Consider the following 18,890-nt stretch of genomic DNA (forward strand, 5'->3'; position numbering starts at 1 on the left):
GAGACGCACCCCGCAGCTCTCCGCTGTTGCTAAACACGAGATCAACCGTTTGACTGTAATTCAGAACGCAGTCCCGACTTTCGTTTGGAATTCCAATTTTCAAGAGTTTAGTTTGAAGTTCAAACCTTGCGCTTTAGAAGAACAGATCTCTCTAACCGACTTCTTAGGTCACAACGACCTAACTCTAGTCGAGGGGCTGTGTCGACGACTGCAAGAGATAAGGTCAGAGTTCTATCAAGGGACAATAATAAGCACTGATTTCGACGAGGCTAATCTTGGCAACAACCCATCCGCACTACGTCAAGCCGTTAGATTCTATCAACGAGTCAACCGTGACCAACTCCACTGGATCGCCCTAACACACGCAGCACCATCAAAACCATTCTGGACACGTCCTTTGGAAGAGGAGTCGACTGTCATCAATTTAACTATCCCCTTGAGACGTCAAACCAACGGCCAGACGGGTCAGAGAAGTCAAGGCGTTTCACCCGTATGAAATCTGTTGCTGACGTGAGTTAACATTCCTTTCTAGCAAATGATAGTACGCCATAATTAAGGAGCATTTTTAACCTTTAGCACTTATGTGGATTTGTTAAAAGCATCTTTTTTTAAAAGCTGCTAATTCACGTACCTCTTGCTTGACGCTATGAATCGTACGATCACACGTTCTCATGGTAACAGTGGATGTATCGAACTCCCAAAAATCGGCGTTACAGAAAGCACTGGCGAGCGATTCACCTGAATGTTAAAATAATCGATTCTGAAACAAGTAATGTCCATAAGCAAGTTATCTTGCAGTGTATATTTTGACTCGATTTGTTGATTTATTTTGCTATTCCTTTCTTTAAGTTTGTGTAACTTAAAATGTAAAAAAATTCACAGCACTGTGAGTATATAAGCAATTTTTCCTGCTCCCATTTTGCCAATCGTGCTGCTTGTGTGGAAAGCGAACGTTTAAACTAGTATAGTGCAGTGGTTTGTTACCTTTATCAACAAATTCCTCCCTTAACAATTTAAAACATTTTCATTCCTTTCGACATTTTTTTTACTTAGATGCTAAAGTTTAGCAGCTAAACCATACAAAGATCATTTAAAATTGCGTCTATATCAACTTCACAGGTTATATTTCCGAAGCTGAAGTGTACAAACCACATGTACAAATTAAAGCATACTCTTCCCCTTAAGTTTAAAATGGAAGGAATTCCTCCCCGGTTGGAAACCACTGTAGTAATGTTTTATGGTATTAAGTTACGTGGTCTAGGTTTATAATAGTTGCCAGTACGACTGATTTTGTTACTGTTGGAAGTTGGGCTTTGCAATTTGAGACATTTTTCTTTTCTACGCAAGAGTGTTTTGGCTCCGATGTTTGCAACTTTCTCCCTATGCCGCCGAGATAAGGGTCATATCTGTTACAAGATTAAAACGCCACATGACGCCTCCCGTTCCCCTCGCTGGCAAGTTTAATCCGTTTTATGTCTGGTCAGTAAGACAAAGCACCGATTCAACACGGCTTGCGTCTGCATGAAAACAGCAATGGTGCTAGATGAATCGATCTATTGTTGTCTGATGACAAAAAAATGTTTCTCGTGGTTGGTTAAAGTCAGTAATTAAAAAAAAATATTGTCAGAAAACGTCAGTATTTTCTTGGCTTAATTCTGACTGTTTGGTTAGAAGCACTTAGGATAGAAGTGATCTGTTGGGCTAGAAGTGTGGTGCCATGTGAACAAGCATGTGCTTGTAAAGTTGTAAGGATGTTATGCATAAGGTGTTGTCGAGGAACAACAAGGAAAGTTACTTGCATTCACTAACCATTGGGGCATTTTTCTTTTGAATAAGCCCACTTGTTTCCTGCGGTTTCTGCAAAAGTCATTTCCGCTTCACCAAATAGAGTCAGTTCCGTGCAAACAAGCTTTTTGACTTTAGGTTCAGCCGTCGTGTGTGCTACTGTTGTATCGGCTTGTGAGGTTGTTGTTGAAACAGCTGTAGTTGCCACAGATGTTGCAGTTGTTGAGACAACAATTTGTGATGAAGGTTTAATTGTCGTGTGGCAAATAACTGCGTACGAACACAAAAAATGGGAAGGGTTTTAAAGCTTATCTAATCCGTAGTTTTGCGTCCATATTTTTCGACTTTTGCATCACAGAACAGACACGTTTTTAGTTTTTAATACATAACAATTTATTCAACAAGCGTCTTGGTGTAAGTTTTGTTCCTTTTATCCACTACTGCTAATGTACACTCCATTTCATTGTGATAACTTTGCCTCTAAGCTAACTTTGCCTAATGCTTAGCAACTGTCTTTTTGATTTTTTCTTGTTCATACTCACCAGGTGTTGCGGGTTTGAAAGGTTTCTGGCACAAAAAAGGAAGTTTTGTAGAGCAAAGGTCAGAGGTTATGGTTCCCCTGCCGGTCCGACTTGCACGACGAGTAGCCGGAACGCATGTCTGTTCTCTGATAAGGTTAAATTATAACCACGGTTACCTTATCAACAGTGGTATGGCGACCCGGTAGTTTCAGCCGTGACAATTGTATACCCCTTCCAGGTTACGCTTAAGTGTTGTGCGAAAACCGTACGCAACAAAACAAAAAAATAATAATATAATATGATCCGTCAATATAAATGTTTTAACTCCAATTTTTGTAAGATGTGTTTGTCAAATGATACTCTTAATTTCTAGCGTAATAATATTCAAATTGAAAGTTTAATTTGCACAAATACGACTTAATCAGGGTGAAAATGATTTCAATTCATGACACAACATAACAACTGTACATTACGTACCTCCAATAAGCATCGTCTTGGATAACAAACGCTAGTTTTTGTGTGACAGCACTCATTTTATTTTGTTCATGCATCATTGCTAGTTGGCTTTTGAAGTTTACACAGGCTTGGTGGGCAGTGTTAGCGTCACTTCGTTTCGAGTAATACGTATATACGTTGCCATTGTATATGGTTGAATGGACGTAGTTTGACTTCTCTTCCTCATCTAAAAGTAATACATCAAGTTGTACTTTACACTACTATGTTTAAGTTGTATGATTTTTTTGTATGATGTCCGGTGGATTGTTTTTATGTTAGCCTGCTGACCATTGAGTTGCTAATTAAAGAAAATTTGCTCATTCCGCATCTTTTTCACCACTAAATATTCATTTTTTTCGCACGCATATTTGATCTACACTTTAATGAGTAAACAAGTGTGGTTTGTAGCTATGCTACTCTGGTTGATTAAAATTTCCGCTTATTCGGCCTAGAAATTACTCTTGCAGGCCCAAGTATGTGTGAAAAGTGCACCACGAGGAATGCGATTGGAGTTATCGACAGGTTTACGATGGGCGGTTTGGGAAAAGATTACTGAATTATAATTCAACACGCATGAACATGTAACGAGTTGATACGGAATGAATAGTTTTGTTTGCTGAGTTATTGGAATTCTTCACCACCATCCAGTTTAGACCAGAGGTCACGAAACTACGCCGGTGACTTTAGGAATTGGGGCTAAATATACATCTCACAAAAAATCAGACTTGTGTTGACTTTTAAATTCAATTCACTCCTTTCGAAAATATTCCGCAACAACATAAAAGATTAGTTTCAACTAGTTTCGTTAAACGTACATAAATGATAAAATGGCAGTTTGTTACATCTCATACACGACAGTATTAATGTTGTTGTGTGCGAACAAGTGCCTTTTATAACTTAAACCAACCGGTGATGTTGTTACAATTGAGTGCATTAACAAAGTGATCCGCAAGAACAACATGCTACACCCAGTAACTGGTCAAAAATTGAATGAAAGCGACATTATTGAATTGGGAAGAGGTGGAACAGGCTTTGCAAGTCCAAACCAAGATCTTGATGCCAAGAGTTACAGACCAGTACTTATGACATGATTGCTTGACTTTACAAAGTTGGTGCATCAAGGAAGTCAATTGCTTTGTACTATAACCCGTTAAGAAGAAAGTGATGATGATAAAAATTGTCGTTGGACAAAAGGATAAACTGGCGTAAATACTTAAAGCTACATCTCTGTTGCAATTAACAAGTTATACAGCGCTTGTGTCGACGTGACTGGTGGGATTAGCAACGGTTAGCTCTTTGTTTGTTACTGTCTTTTGCACTATTTGGGTAGTTTTGTTAAATTTAACAGCCTTTTTTACGAACTTGCCTCTTTAAACATCATCTAAACATTATCGTAAATTATTAATCCCGTATCTAATTCGAATATACACGTCTGCGGAGTTCGATAAGCAGAAACAATCGTGTTATTGAATGCCGGATAAAGATAGGGACCCTTTTGATTTTAGACAAGTATGCTTTGCAGGCTTACAAGACATGTAAATCAAACTTTCGGACCTAAACATGCCTTAAAAAAAGGTTCCGATACGGGCTTCGCCCTTGTGTTTTCGGGATTGCGGCTCGAATTTTGAACCCGCTTTAACCTCTGAATTGGTAGTGAGGCTAATAATCTCCATAAAAGATAAATAAGCAACAAATAGCAAATCCACCTTTCCAGTTTTCATAAAAATGTTTGTTTCTCTACCTGAACTGTTTTGTTGGCATAGAAACGCTGCAACTTTTTCTCCACAGCTTACACTCATCCAGCCGCCGGAGGTCGCCCACATAAACGCTGCACAATAGTATCTCCCTTTTTCACTCTTTCGTGGATGATGTGGAAGCCATTGCTGAAACAATCGTAATGTTAAAACGAAAAACTCTCACATGTTAATTATGGGTCCCCTTCCCTGAAGGGGACACATATTGTTTTTGTCTATATTTTTTTTTTCTTTTTTCTTTTTTTCTTTTTTTCTTTTTTTCTTTCTAACGCAGATTTGTTCCCACGTTTTGGTCAACAAAGAATGGTTCAATCTTTTTCAAATTTACACACATTGTAGATATTGGTCTAAAGATGGTCCATGTGAATTTTGACCCCGTTTGATCCCTCGGTTCACCCACAGCCCCCCAAAACGTGAAATTTTTTGCGCGGATTTGTTCCCACGTTTTGGTCAAGAAAGAATGGTTCAAACTTTTTCAAATTGACACACATAATAGGTATTGGTCTAAAGATGGTCCATGTGAATTTTGACCCCGTATGACCCAGAGATTCACCCACAGGCCCCCGAAACGTAAATGTGTCTAACGCTCGTTTGGTCAAGAAAGACACTGTAGGCAGAAGTACCAAGAGAGTAACTCACTGGTTTACGATAGCGGGAGGACTCAGCTTGACGTCGGACAGACGTTTTACGAGACATCGTTTCAGTGATTAGAAATCAGCTGTTTTGCACAGCAATGCTATGTCGTTTTATTAAGTTATCACTCACATTTTTAGTTTTGGCGAAGGTTTTACACCTATGACGTGATTTAAGCCTAATAACCGTGCTTCGGTTTTGTATATGTCAAGAAAAACTTTGTTAATAAAAGTTAAGATGAAAAAATTAACTTGACTTTTTTGCCAAATAAATGTTTTTTTAAATGCTCGCTGTCAGGTTGGCCGCCGCATGATCACGGGTTACTTAAGGTCAACTAGTCGGTATTACAAACACAGCTCAGAACTTTCTTTCGTAGCGTTTTTTTAACAATCAATTTAGGAGTCAATACTCAAGGCATGTATAAATTAGGCTTAACAGTATTGTTGAACACGAATGACGGCGTGCTATTGAAAACGGTGTCAAAAGGTCAAACAGTCGTTTGGCGTGTGCACCCTGAGAGGTTACTACAGGTCAATGGTACTCATTTTGCGAAACAAAGTTAAATGAAAAACAATTTGTTATGTATACACTTGTAGCAAATTGCTTTTTAATTTAAAGTGTCTGTAACACAACTGTTACAGCTTTCTAAAAAAAATTGCCCGACCTTGGAGGACTATATCTGGGTTAAAGCAAGAGATTAGATTTAAGTCTTTGTTACGTTTTTTTAATGTTTTTGTAATTACATGACAATAATAGTGCAAAAAGAATACGAACAATTTTTTTTATTGTTGGGTTAATGCTTTCTAAAAATTTGTCCTTAAGAATGTAAAAATCACCGCAACATTTGTTTACCGTAAATCCGCACAAACATGCGTGTGGGGACCCATTAGTTTTTGTTTACAAAAACAATCATATGTGTAGATCAAATGATGTGTATAGTAAATTGGTAAATATCGTATAGAATATATAAAATGGAAGTATATCAGAAAGCCACTCTTCTAGTGATTGATTGGTTTTATCAAAGGAAAAAGCTTTTGTAACGTAGCACTGATGCTAAAACATTGTCAAAGGCAATTAAGCGTTGAGACAGCCAAACACGTTGACAACTTTTTCGTTTTTCGTCCTTTGCGTTTTTTGCCCCGCGCCACAGATGTTTTTTTACGCTTTTGCTGCTGTGTGTTTTGTGTTAACAGTAGGTCCAATTCAATCCTACTGTCAGCAGGTCCATTCTTTCGCGCTATTTGTTTTTAGATACTGATCATGTCCATTACTTAGGTGAAATATATATTTGTAAACATAAAAATAATGGTGGATGACTTCAGACTTGTTAAAGTTTTCAGTCTGTTATTATATACGACTATTGTCTTCATCTCTCGTACTCTTTGGTGACTCGTGATTTACAATATACAACACACAGTTTAGACACCGAAAAAGTCTGAATAAGAGTTACCCCAATTTGACCTTACCTGGTGAGCTGCGTTGGTGTTGTTGTCACAAACATCGCCCCCTTGTGGTGGCGGCTGCACAGCATCTCCAGTGTCGCTCCAAATCCACTCGTCACCGTCAGCCGAAATTGCCCCAATCCAAAATCCATTGACTGTCGAATTGTCTTAAAAATTGTCGAATCCTACAGTCGGTTTAATCAATGACTGAAAAATCGTTTGATTTTCCTTTGTGTACATGTGGCGCTCTATTGAACCATGTTCTTTCAATTTACGGTGATCATCTAGTTGTATGATTTGCATCAGTTTTGTCAGTTTAAATTTAGTTTTACCAGTGCATTATCCGAGTACCTAATGTGTGTGTGTGTGTGTGTGTGTGTGTGTGTGTGTGTGTGTGTGTGTGTGTGTGTGTGTGTGTGTGTGTGTGTGTGTGTGTGTGTGTGTGTGTGTGTGTGTGTGTGTGTGTGTGTGTGTGTGTGTGTGTGTGTGTGTGTGTGTGTGTGTGTGTGTGTGTGTGTGTGTGTGTGTGTGTGTGTGTGTGTGTGTGTGTGTGTGTGTGTGTGTGTGTGTGTGTGTGTGTGTGTGTGTGTGTGTGTGTGTGTGTGTGTGTGTGTGTGTGTGTGTGTGTGTGTGTGTGTGTGTGTGTGTGTGTGTGTGTGTGTGTGTGTGTGTGTGTGTGTGTGTGTGTGTGTGTGTGTGTGTGTGTGTGTGTGTGTGTGTGTGTTTCAATTGTGAACATACATGTCGCAAACATACAATCGTTGCGAAAAGTCCAATCAATACTTCTTTTTAGAGTTTAATAGTTCATAAAAATCATTTCGGTAAACTCACTGCGTGACGTAGCGTCGAGTCTCATTTCCAAGAACTGTTGGACTGTGACGTCATCAATATTTGCTAACGTCATCCGGTGACGCAGACAGAAGTTTAACGCCTCCCAGTAAGTTGTCGGATGAGTGAAAAGTTTGAAAGTTTTATTCGCTTGCTGAAGATTCAGAGTGGTGTAAGGTGCTGGAGAAAAAATCTTTTAGTATTTTTTTCACTTGCTCGATCCAACAAAACAATATTGCAGGAACGTCGTCGTTGACCTATCTAACCCACTATTTCACTTCGCTTTTGCAACCTATGCAATTGTTTTGTTGAAGTTTTTTGAGATTTTAGCCATTTTAATTGGGGCAACGACAGCTTAAGTCCTTTATCTACGATTACTACCTACATCCCAGCGAGAAAAGACTTTGCCATCTTATACCAAAGTGTTAAAAACATTTAGCACCATACCACTGCCAGCACCGATCGAGAAGTCTGGTGAATTACAAAGGTCTGCATTACACAGGTTGCACTTCTCACTCAATGAACTGTCTCCTCTTGAGCATCCCAGGGTGCAAGTTTTTCTCAGCCTGTTTCTGATGCTGTAAGTCCCGCAACCCTGTGTTGGAGAAGAACGAAAATAGTGGTTTTAAGTTGCAAACAAGAAACGGTTTTGTGTAACTTCCTGATTTCTTGGTTGAAGATGAAATTGAACGTATTTAATCGTTTGCAAGTCCCATGTCAAGATGTTAAGAAATAAATATAGGCAAAGTTTACCTGCATGAAAAAGAAAATTGACACCATTTTTAATGTTATGCCGATATTATCTAGACTTTCCTGCATTTTTATACTAAATTTAGCATAAAAATGCAGGAAAGTCCAGAAAATATCGGCATAACACTAAAAATGTAAACCGCCCTCGATCGCAAAGCGCACAAACGGTTAGGTAATCTTTTTTTGACATGCGGTTGGTTATAATAGGGCGCTGAATAACTTTTACCTGGTTTGGATTGCAGAGCATTGGTTGGTTTTCATTGCATCTCGTGTGATTGATTTGAGGCAGATCGCATTTGTAGCACAACAGTGCATCTAAAATACATGTTCCAAGTTTTTTTTGGACGGTTTTGGTAACACAATCAAAATACACCTTAGAAAGAAGCCAGCCGAGTCGCTCGCTGCACAATACCTGTACCTGTGTGTACGTGTACGTGCAAAAAAGTAAAAAAAAAACAAGCAGACTTGGGCAATGCTAATTTTGAACGCGACAGAAATTGCTTAACATTCTTACTTAACATTTCTTGGCATCCCTTTTGCCAGAGCACTTGTAAATAGCGGTGCAGTAAACTTTTGCGAGCGCATTAGAACCTTCAAACGTGTCATTAGACTCGCAGTAACAATAAAAGTGTCAGAAATTTCCACTTACCAGCATATAAAACTTGCACCACTAGAAGCAGCCACCATAACACACAAATCATCGCAATTATTTAGAATCCCACAGCTGGTAAAAGTGAATCTTATAGCTGGTACATTATTACAACTTTACACCAAAAAAACTGGTTTTCGCAAGAAATGTACAAACTACTGAATGCTGATTACAGATTGCTTTTCAATAACTCGCTAATTGCTTCCTTAACGATTGTGGCCTGCTTTGAAAATTGTTTGCTCAAGTTTTGCAATCGATGGTCTTGATGGTCATTGCGATAAATACAAGACCAATGACTCGACAACTAGAAGTTTGTTTATTTTTCGTTTTCTTTTGCTAGATTGTAGGTATTCAAATTCGTAAGTGGGTCATACGATTTCCATTGGTTCTGACTTGTAAGCTTTGACTAATTGATTTTGCGTTCTGTTTGTGGCAACATCTGTAAAATCTCACTGTTTTGTTGCTTTTTGGTCACGTATGGGTTGAGACTTATTGAAGAAAACTCAACTATCTTCAATTAAGTTTCAAATGTTTGACTCGTCGCCAACTAAGCAAATGGAAACGATTTTCTAACCGTGTGTAGTGTGCATACGGCAATGCCGTTTCCGTCCATTCAAATATAAGCGTCACTTCCAGCTATTTAAGGTCCAACTGGCGTCTCGAGATATTCGCCTAGTTTAGTCACGAATTCTATTTTGTCTATTGCGGTGGAATTGTGGATTGCTCAACGTCTACCTTCACCATCAACGAGTTTGGTTTTATTTTGGGGAGAAAATGGTGACACCAATAAACCACTGTAGAGTAAAACATTTATGCTATTCAATGCGTAAATAGGTAAATTCGCTTTTGCAAAACAACAAAAATTAAACTTTTCTAGCATAGTTTTGCTTCTTATGTATTTTTGGAAAGCTAACACGTCAGCAGATGGTCAGAATACATAAAATTATAATTTTGACATAAAATACACGACGCTTTATAACTTAGTGTGTTTCAATGTCATTAACGTCATCTAAATGTGTTTTGATTACATCACAGTCCAACAGTACGTATAATCATAATGATTTTGGAAATATACCGAATTTTTTATCGTTGTATCAAAATCGCTTTATAGTCATGTTAACATTTCAAAGCATCCAACGTAAACTTTTGATGTTGTCATCGTTTTTTGTTTACATTGCTGAAGAACTTTATTTCCTGTAGCCTGTATCTGTGACACATTTGCACCTGAAAAGGGCATATGTTGATTCAGGGACGCTACCGTATCGAAAATAATGTAAACAAAACTATTATTTGTCGCAGTGACAAAAAGGAATGGGGTTTCGATTTATCATAAAGTGTGTATTTGCATGCGTTGTTTTGGTGTCAGTAAGTTAGACAGTAGCCTACTGTGTATTGATGTAAAATGTGTCATTTCGTGGCCCCCAGAATACTTTAAATTACTTTTTTTGGTTTCCATTAAAAAGCTGTCCACCTTAAAATGTCGAGTTGGTATTACAGTTGTTAGCTAGGGATTACATTGGAACATTTACAATTGTTCCTTGGAAAAAGTGCATGTTCAGTAAGACCTGGAGTTTGCAGCGTCTTTATCAGGCTTTCCACTATTCTCTGTCTACATACTCTTGGTCCACTTAATGAATTGAAATTTGATACAGTTGTTTTCGGTCCTAAATTACATAAGGTTTCGCGTTTTCGGCACGAACAGCATTTACTAAGAAATTGAAATTAATAAAATGATAACATTTAATTTTAAAGGTTTTAATTCTTTCCACAGTTGTGGGACTACATAGCATTTGCAGCTGTAAAAAAATACTTTGCAAACGACTTCAATATGGTATTCAACTCTTGCAGAACGGCAGACAATACTCATAAATTGGATGTATCTCCTTTTGAAAGGATAGAAGCAAATTGTTCGCACTTGACTGCCCGTGTATCCGCTTTCTGGTAATGATTTAGGAAGTGTTTTGAGGCTTTGCCTTTTATTCTCACCAGTGTACATGCTTGACTTGACATACATTGATTCTCTTCATTGTATACAACCATGCTGGAACGATATTATTAAACTCGAGGCAGCCGTAAAGTAAAATTAGGCAGATTGTATTTGAAGTTAAAAAATACTTACCTTCACAGGAATGTTATAACTTGCAGTAAGGGGGTAAAGGTTACTACGGAAATTGGCAAATAGTCCAGGTCTGTTGTTTCTTACAGATATTATGATTTACTATGTACAGATAGCTTTAGCACATAGACTGTAGAGTTCTTAACTCGCATGATCGGTCAAAAACGCTTGGACTCAAGAACCTTCTCTTTTGTTTGTCGGCAATCGGCATTTTAAATAGGTAGGTAATAAGGTGGACGCTATTGACCAATATGAGTAGCATTGATTCTACTGAAAAGTTCTTAACAAATGAATAAATGTAGAATAGCTTTCCGACTAAACACTGCGCTTATAAATCTACTATTCTACACGTTCTAGGCACCAGTTTACTTTTTCCACATAATAATCACAAAAAATCCTACCAAAAACACGTGATCGCTAAGTTACGTTGGCATCTCTAAACGGATCGTTACTACATTGTATGACGTGGGGTTACTGCAGGTCAACTGATATCGTAACAAAAAGTTCAGTTAGTTTTGCTTTGTAAAAAACAATTAAGCTTGTAAGATCCTCCTTACCGCTTTCACGATTTGAACTATGCGACGCTGCAAAAATTAGTTGTTTTGTTTAGTGATTCTAATCTTGAAAAGAACTTGCGCTACGTCGTACCACCAAACATTCCATTTTCAAGTATAGCTTTCCCACGCATATAATAGAATGCAGAAAGCTAATGTCCACTTGGGCGAATTTGACTGGGCAACCGCACAAGGACCCTTGTTAAACAGTTGCTAACCTTTAGAACATTTTACATGATACTAAGAACCAGAGGGCTATGTAGCGCATGAGTGTTTTCCTAAAAGAGACAAACAGCGTTGAAGTCGGTAGTGCAAATTTCCTTTTACACAGCACATACAAATATTAATAAAAACAAATAAACTCGTTACAAGTTAAAATGGTGAATACAGTAACAGTATATAAGCTATTGCTGCCAGGCATAGTATCAAGTTTAAAGAGCTCTTCTGGCAAATGTGATTTTATTCCGACGTTTTGACGTCCTATACAGGTCGTCTTCATCAGGGTAAATAACACTGAATGCGACTAGTACAGTGCACGATAAACAAAGGAAAAAAGGAAAAAAAGAATAGAACGCAAGCACGTAACAACGCAACGAAAACACCGGGCGATAACAAATGATTGACCCTCTAATCTTTAAGCAGGTGCCTGTAGCACGCTGGAAGCATCACGTCTGTTTTGATGTTCATTGTGTTGACCCGTTGGTGAATATTCCATGACTCAAGAAATAGAATAGGCGTTGTTCGTGGTAAGTCACTTTGTGAATAAGTGTGTAACAACTCCTATGTAAAATCAAATGAGTGAGCATTGTTTGTGACGTTGTAGTTGCGCTTTGTGGTCTTATATCTTAGTGTGTATTTGGTGTGTGACAGTAAAAGTGTTTGTTTTTTGGAGTTCCCAAAACAGATGTAGAGTCGAGAGTTGGATATATAAAGTGTAGTTTGCCTTTGTGCAGAAACCGACTCGCTTTCCGTAGTCTTCTCAGTTTGACCCGTTTGTTACCAAACAATAACCACACCCATCTTTGTGGATAAATTTGATAAAGGGCTTTTTAGGAGGCATTTCAATTTTCCCTCCTGTGGTGTTTCTGCGCTTTGAACCGGGCCGCGTTTACATTTGCTTTCCATCTAATCTTGATGTGCCAAGTAAGCAACAACTCATATGATAAAAACGTGAAAGATTTCGACTGCAGAAGTGATTATCAGGTACTTTGTTTTCATGTAGCTTGGCGTTGTACCTCAGCATACTACAGTGAAATTATAAAGTTGATTTTGGAATAGCAGCAATGGTTAATATTGTACAACACTAAAATACATGCACCAAAGGCAAACGATCAAATTCAAACTAGAACGGTAGGTAAAAGTATTGTAACTTCTGTATCGTTGCCCGAGTTTTTGTGAACACGTTTGCACAGGAGCCGCAAGGCATCGAGTTTAAACACTTTTGCTTCAGTGTTTACGTGTTTGGCTTGTTTGAAAAATCGGGCCTATACAAAGATTTCTTAAACGTTGTCAAACAGCCGAAACATTGTTTAAAATGTTTTTGCCGTCATACTTTTTTAGGCAGTGCGACCAAAACTTACTGGCTCGTATTTTTGTTTCGAGAAAGATCAGGAATTTTTAGCGTTTTTCAGTCGCGTGGTAACAGGACAGTAAGTGTCCATCGTGTTGTGACCTGCCCAGTTGAGCACTGATGGTAATTAATTGTCGGTTACCAATTCTAAGTTCGGACAATAGCCTTTTGATGTCGAGTGACAGCGCCTCTGTTCCCACAATGGTTTTCTGAGGAACCTAACGGTGCTTCCGTTGGCCGGTAAACAAACGCGTGCAAACTGAGTAGATTTTTTCTGTAATTGTGTTTCAATGGTCCACAGGGTCAATAAACGTTTCAACAAAGATTTTTATACTTTGTGGCCAGGTTTTGCTAAACCCACTAAAAGGAGAAAATGTTGATTTGGTTGAAATAAGTTTACGGTCAGGGTTGTTCCAGTCAACAAACCACTTCGTGTCAATCGCGCACTGAAAAAATGCATGTATAACATGTATAAACCAGGGTTCTTGTGTTAGAAGTCGTACGGAGATATTAAGAATAGCGTCGGGAGGTTTTTGTTATTGGCCCAATAACATTTTTTTTATAGGGCGAGGTTGTTGTTTTACGTTTTTCGAAACCTATGTAGATTTGATGTATTACAGTTCTTGGGCTATTTTTTAAAAGTTATGAACTTGTAACTTGATTCGCCCTTTGTTTTGGCTCATTTATTGTAAACTTAATACCTGTTGTTCACAGTTTATGCCGAAGAGTCATGTCGTGTACCGTAAAGTTTCCAGAGTAGATTAGCCTTTGTTATCTTTCTGAAAAAGACAGATAAGGTTTTGTCCCATCGTAAATAGTTGAAACAAACTAAGATCATTGCAAAGGAATAAGGTGTGTGGTGCCGCTATGCTGGAGTACAAATTAATTTACGAATCGAACTTTTGAAAAGGGAAATGGTTCTTTTTGACGTGACATACTAACGGGCACTAATTTTTTTGTTGTTGAGTAGTTTTACCATGAGTTTTTGAAGTGTTCTCGCTTTGTAGTTGTTTATGTACCAACATGGTTGGCATGCTGTTTCGTTCTCTCTTATCACCGTACAAATTTTCCGATGATACAACTGTCGCAAACTAGTCAGGACAAATACCCAACCATGCTAGTTTGTGTTAAAAGGTGTCTTTTGGCACACCATGAACTACATACATGTTTAATGCACTCTCTCAAAAATTGAATCTTTCTCACATTCTCAAAACGCACAACAGCACACAAACCACAGCTCACTCCCGTTAAAAAGAGGTGGTTGTTACCAGACGCATTGTTACGTCATGTGATATCCTCAATTTTGTTTTCCAGACGAATTTATATGTAGGTCAATTTGTGCCATTTGCGGTCGGCTTCATATATAGGTTAATTTGTAACCAAAAACGTTTCCCTTCTTTCAATGTCTATGTGACGCAACGTACGGATAAATTGAGTTAACCCCGCCCACTCTAGGCGTTGTGTAAAATAAGGCGGGCGTGTTTTTGGTCACACAGCAGCCTACATCGTGTCATCCGCGTACAACAAGCAATACGTATTGTGATAACTAACCTTGTAATTTTGTTTTTTCGTTTGATTAATTTTTTAGTAATGGGCATATTGAAATCGTGTCATTTCTCCTGGTAGTGCTGGGACAAGTAGTTTCTTGTATATGGATATTGTATGTTGTTAAGCTTTATTTCGTCACTGTGGAGTTGCCCAGTACAGTGCTTTTCTCATACGTCACCAGCATAACTGCTGGCGCAAGTATCACGGAGGTTCCTTTAAAGTTGAACAATTTCCCAAGATAATGTTACATCGATAATACTGTACCAGTTTAAGAGTTTATAGTAACACGTATTGCAGACAATTTGTTTGAAGTGGCGTTCATAAGCACGAAAGATTTTGACAGAAGAACAATGATTTACGGAAGGTTGTCAGGTAATAATTAGTATTTATGTTCATGCCTTAGGGCAGTTGCAAGGTCGCATCCATTTTCAACATTATAGCCCTTTACAACACTGGGCGGGTTGCTGCATGGTTTTTTTTAAAAAACATACGAGAGTTGTACCTCTGCCTAATACTTCACATCGCCCATATGCTGCTCAATTTCATGCGTTAAGCGGAAAAGTCGACAGGGCACGAATATGTTGCGGAAATAGCAATTGATAAGAGTTTTTTGTGCGTGTAATTTGTACAGATTAACAAACACAAGCAGTCGGACTGTATTAAACTGTTATTTGACCCGAAGGCTGGATGAAGTGCGTGAGTATAGGTCACACGCCTGTTTGATGTTTCCACCTGTTGATGCCGTTGTTAAACCACCATTTTGTACCGGGCTGGTATCTTTGTCAAATACATGATCTTGTCCAAAACGTTTTGGTTTTGAGCTAAACAGTTTTTTACGTAGAGTTAGAAAGTGTAAACCAAAACAATGAGTTGTGCCGTATTAATTTTCATGTGACGCGATTTCGACATGACTCGCGACAAATGTCATGGACTGTGATGTCAAAACGAAAATGCTACTAATGTGAGTCACAACTTTTGTAACTTGCATTTTCGTCGATGACAAAAGTCAAAATGGTGCAAAAAACGTCATCGCCTTAGGTATGAAATGTTTTTTTATAAAGTCACTAAAGTGTCATGGTTTCACAAATTAACACGGAAGCGGACTTTCCTGTTCCGTTTTCATTTTCTTTTGTTGTTGTTCTCTCTTTGTGCCGTGGTTGTAGTCCTTTAAAGCGCGTTACATCTAAATAGTTTCGTGCCAGTGCAGCTAAGCAGAGTTTTTTTGACCTTTGTATCGTAACTTTAAATTAGGTGACAACAGCTGTGCTTTTGTATTCGCACAGTTGTCAGACTTGTCACTAGAAAGTGATTTGTTTAACGACTGTGCAGCTCAGAGAATTGGTTAGTTAGACGATGATATCCAAATAGTGTTTAGGCATATGAGAATTTTCAGGTTTCATACTAGTAAGATTAATCGCAGTGCGTTGTCTTAGGTTTGAAGTTTAAATGTCAGTGGTTTAGTAAATTTTCGGCTACAAGTTTAGCGGTTTACCTACGCAAGATCAAGTCGTAGAGATATCGCAAAGTTTGTCTGTCTTCTCAGATCTGGAATTATTGATGTGTTTTTGCGCCGTTGGTACAATTTGAAAACATGGTCGGATCCCTGTCAAAAAGAGCGCATTGCTTAAATTTGTTTTGTCTAACATCGGTTCAAAGATTCCTAGACGTCATAAAAAGGTAAAATATTGATTAAATTTATTGCACATGATAAATAATACCTAAAGTGACCCTAATCTTGCAGTGACCCCTCTTATTTATTCTTAATCCATGTGCCTCCACGGAGGGATTGGCAGAGTTTATGGTCGAGCCGCATTGCGGTTGTAGTGTGCATCTCATCATAATATATGCGTTTTTCGGCTAACTTGCATGACGTTTCGCTGGTCACAATTAGGAAGTACTGACAGGATACAACAGTAACCGACATCCTCTTGGACATTTTGCCATGCGTTATGATTATAGTGCACGTGGGAAACAAGCTGGCTGGTCGATTTTGAATGACATTGAACAATGTATCAGTTTTACGTTGTACTAAAATACAAAACTGGTGTTTTTTACAAAATTATAGTAATAACGACAATTGCCTAAAAGTGTCCAAAAGTTACACTTCTAGTTTTTTCTGTTGTGTTGTTCATAGCAGAGTGGTAAGTCGGGCCGGGTATTTCGGGTCGGGTTCGGACCAGGCTTGAGTTTTTTTGGAAAAAAACGGGTTGACCTGTGGTGTGTCTATACTTGGCCCTTACTCGACAAAATCATATACCGAGTATGCCCGAAGTTGTATGGCGAACTGGTGCCTACGTTTATGTTAGGATTTGTCAAGTCCGGCTCTTATTCGATTATGTGTACCACGACTTCTCTAGATTTTACATGCAAAATACCCAGTTCGTAGATTGTTTTAAAGCAGTATCCTAGGGGTTCACAATCAATGTGTTAAGATGCATTTCTTTTTAGGACGCAGAATCTTAATTGGAAATAAATAAAAGTGTTTAAAAAATGATAGCCTAAAGAAATGTCGTGACCTTTTTTGATATTACAACATTGTAAAAGCGAAACGTGAAACACCGTATTAAAAGAAAAACTTTGGAAAGGTGAATTTTAAATTGTGAAACATAAATAAAGGGTAGCCTATATGCGTAGCGTACATAAAAGCAAATGTTTTTAAAGACAGCACTTGTGCGCAATGGCCAGCTTTTCGGTCGGAAAGCTTTGATGTGTCTTGGCAAAATTTTATTACCAGCCCAATATTTATTAAGCAGAAATTAGAATCGGCTGGTAACGGACGATCCCCGCCGTGCTAATGGAATCCCACCATTGTGTGATACTGACACGCCGATCAATCACTTAAAAGTATTACCATCTCTTTGGGCGACGCAGGTTACTTAAAAACTTGTTGGAGCCTTAAATGCTGCGCTGTGATGGTCAACAGGCGATGGCGAAAACCTCACAATGCGTTGCGACACGTGACGCTTGCAATGGCAGTAGGCACAATTCCAAAGCATGCTTTGAAGCTAAACTTGTGCTTTTGTGTTAAACCTTTTTTGATTCGGGCTTGACTTCACACTTTGTGTCAGTATTTGAACAAAAAATAGATTTAACCAGCTAAATAGCCAGTTACTGGACATGACCTAATATCAAAAAGCCCTAAAACACCTTGTTAGAGACCAATTGTCTATTGTGCTTGTTGTCTTGGACTTTTCTGAGGCTTTAATATATAGACCTGTCATCAAACTGTCGGGCTAAAACGGGCTTCTCAAAAACGATTCGGGTTCGGGCCGGGTTTCGGGCTTGTACTTTCCTGGTCGGGTTCGGGCTCCAATTTCAGGCCCGCTTACAACTCTGGCTCATAGTAATTCGCGGGTTTGTTTGAAAATCCTTGTAAAACAAACGCCATTCGACACGAGGAAATGTGCAGGATGCAGCTGACATCCAAAGTTGTATCGACTTAAAAATGCTGATTTCCCACGAGAAAACTTGGCTTTATTCAACGTACAATAGATCGTGCACTGTACTAGTCGCATTCAGTGTTATTTACCCTGATGAAGGCGACCTGTATAGGACGTTGAAACGTCGAAATAAAGTTACATTTGCCAGAAGAGCTCTACAAACTTGATACAATAGATTTGTCAGTGACCATGTTGTTTGCAAATTTTTAAACGGCCACTAGTGCAAAAGTTACAAAACGATGTGTTTGCCAGTCGTAAACAACAAATAAATTTAAGTACAATTTATGACTTAAGCACTGAAAAATAGTCAGTCCGTCCGTGTTAGTTTTAAATGCGATAAAACAGAAAAGTTGATGTAAGCTCAAAAGAGTGGTTTCGTATTAGGCAAAGCTTATAAAGTATAAGCTCAAGCCTTGTCGTTAAGAAGAAAATCGTGCCACCGGTCAACTTTCAAGTAATCCAGTGGCCGAAACCCGTTTGAAAAATTACTAGTAATTAATTTGACGAACAGTGATGTACGTAGCTTTTAAGTTTGACGTGTTTCTAATTAACGCTACAAATTATAACACCGTCATTAAATTCACCTTGTGCGAGCTTCCACTCAATCATTTGACTTTCTGTCGCCTTGTGAACAATTCGCAGAGGTCACATTGTAGGAACTCATCAGAGTTATGTAGAAAACAGGCGGTAATATGGAAGCACGTGCCAGTTGTCCACCCTTTTAATATACTAGCGGGATTGAACACATGTCATGTGCTTAAAAAAGTTGGTTTGAACCAGTTATAGTGATGGAGTTGAGTTGATT

The 18,890-nt window shown here is 38.4% G+C and overlaps 2 protein-coding genes across 4 annotated transcripts in view; one reads left to right on the forward strand and one right to left on the reverse strand.

The window, feature by feature from the left end:
* LOC145230253 (adhesion G-protein coupled receptor G7-like) overlaps positions 1-16,329 on the reverse strand; it is a 21,433-nt gene extending 5,104 nt beyond the window's left edge. The window contains exons 1-11 of one of the 2 annotated variants that reach the window (XM_080095641.1): positions 14,074-16,329; positions 8,858-13,876; positions 8,435-8,523; positions 7,906-8,053; positions 7,462-7,638; positions 6,655-6,797; positions 4,543-4,684; positions 2,784-2,988; positions 2,328-2,452; positions 1,810-2,055; positions 632-738 (exon numbers count right to left, since the gene is read on the reverse strand). In XM_080095641.1, the coding sequence (XP_079951767.1) occupies positions 632-738; positions 1,810-2,055; positions 2,328-2,452; positions 2,784-2,988; positions 4,543-4,684; positions 6,655-6,797; positions 7,462-7,638; positions 7,906-8,053; positions 8,435-8,523; positions 8,858-8,909 (1,434 nt within the window). In that variant the 5' untranslated portion in view covers positions 8,910-13,876; positions 14,074-16,329. Of the gene's footprint in view, positions 1-631; positions 739-1,809; positions 2,056-2,327; positions 2,453-2,783; positions 2,989-4,542; positions 4,685-6,654; positions 6,798-7,461; positions 7,639-7,905; positions 8,054-8,434; positions 8,524-8,857 lie in introns of both variants that reach the window. The other variant, XM_080095649.1, reaches the window with a different exon arrangement.
* LOC145230287 (uncharacterized) overlaps positions 1-18,890 on the forward strand; it is a 41,450-nt gene that overhangs the window by 14,029 nt on the left and 8,531 nt on the right. The window contains exon 6 of one of the 2 annotated variants that reach the window (XM_080095694.1): positions 4,590-4,652. The exons of the other annotated variant lie outside the window; for it this stretch is intronic. The gene's annotated coding sequence lies outside the window, so the exon portion shown is untranslated. Of the gene's footprint in view, positions 1-4,589; positions 4,653-18,890 lie in introns of those variants that run through there. 2 annotated transcript variants of the gene reach the window in all.

Source organism: Phallusia mammillata, chromosome 1 (assembly GCF_965637545.1).
Source record: "Phallusia mammillata chromosome 1, kaPhaMamm4.hap1.1, whole genome shotgun sequence".
NCBI classification, from domain to species: Eukaryota; Metazoa; Chordata; class Ascidiacea; order Phlebobranchia; family Ascidiidae; genus Phallusia; species Phallusia mammillata.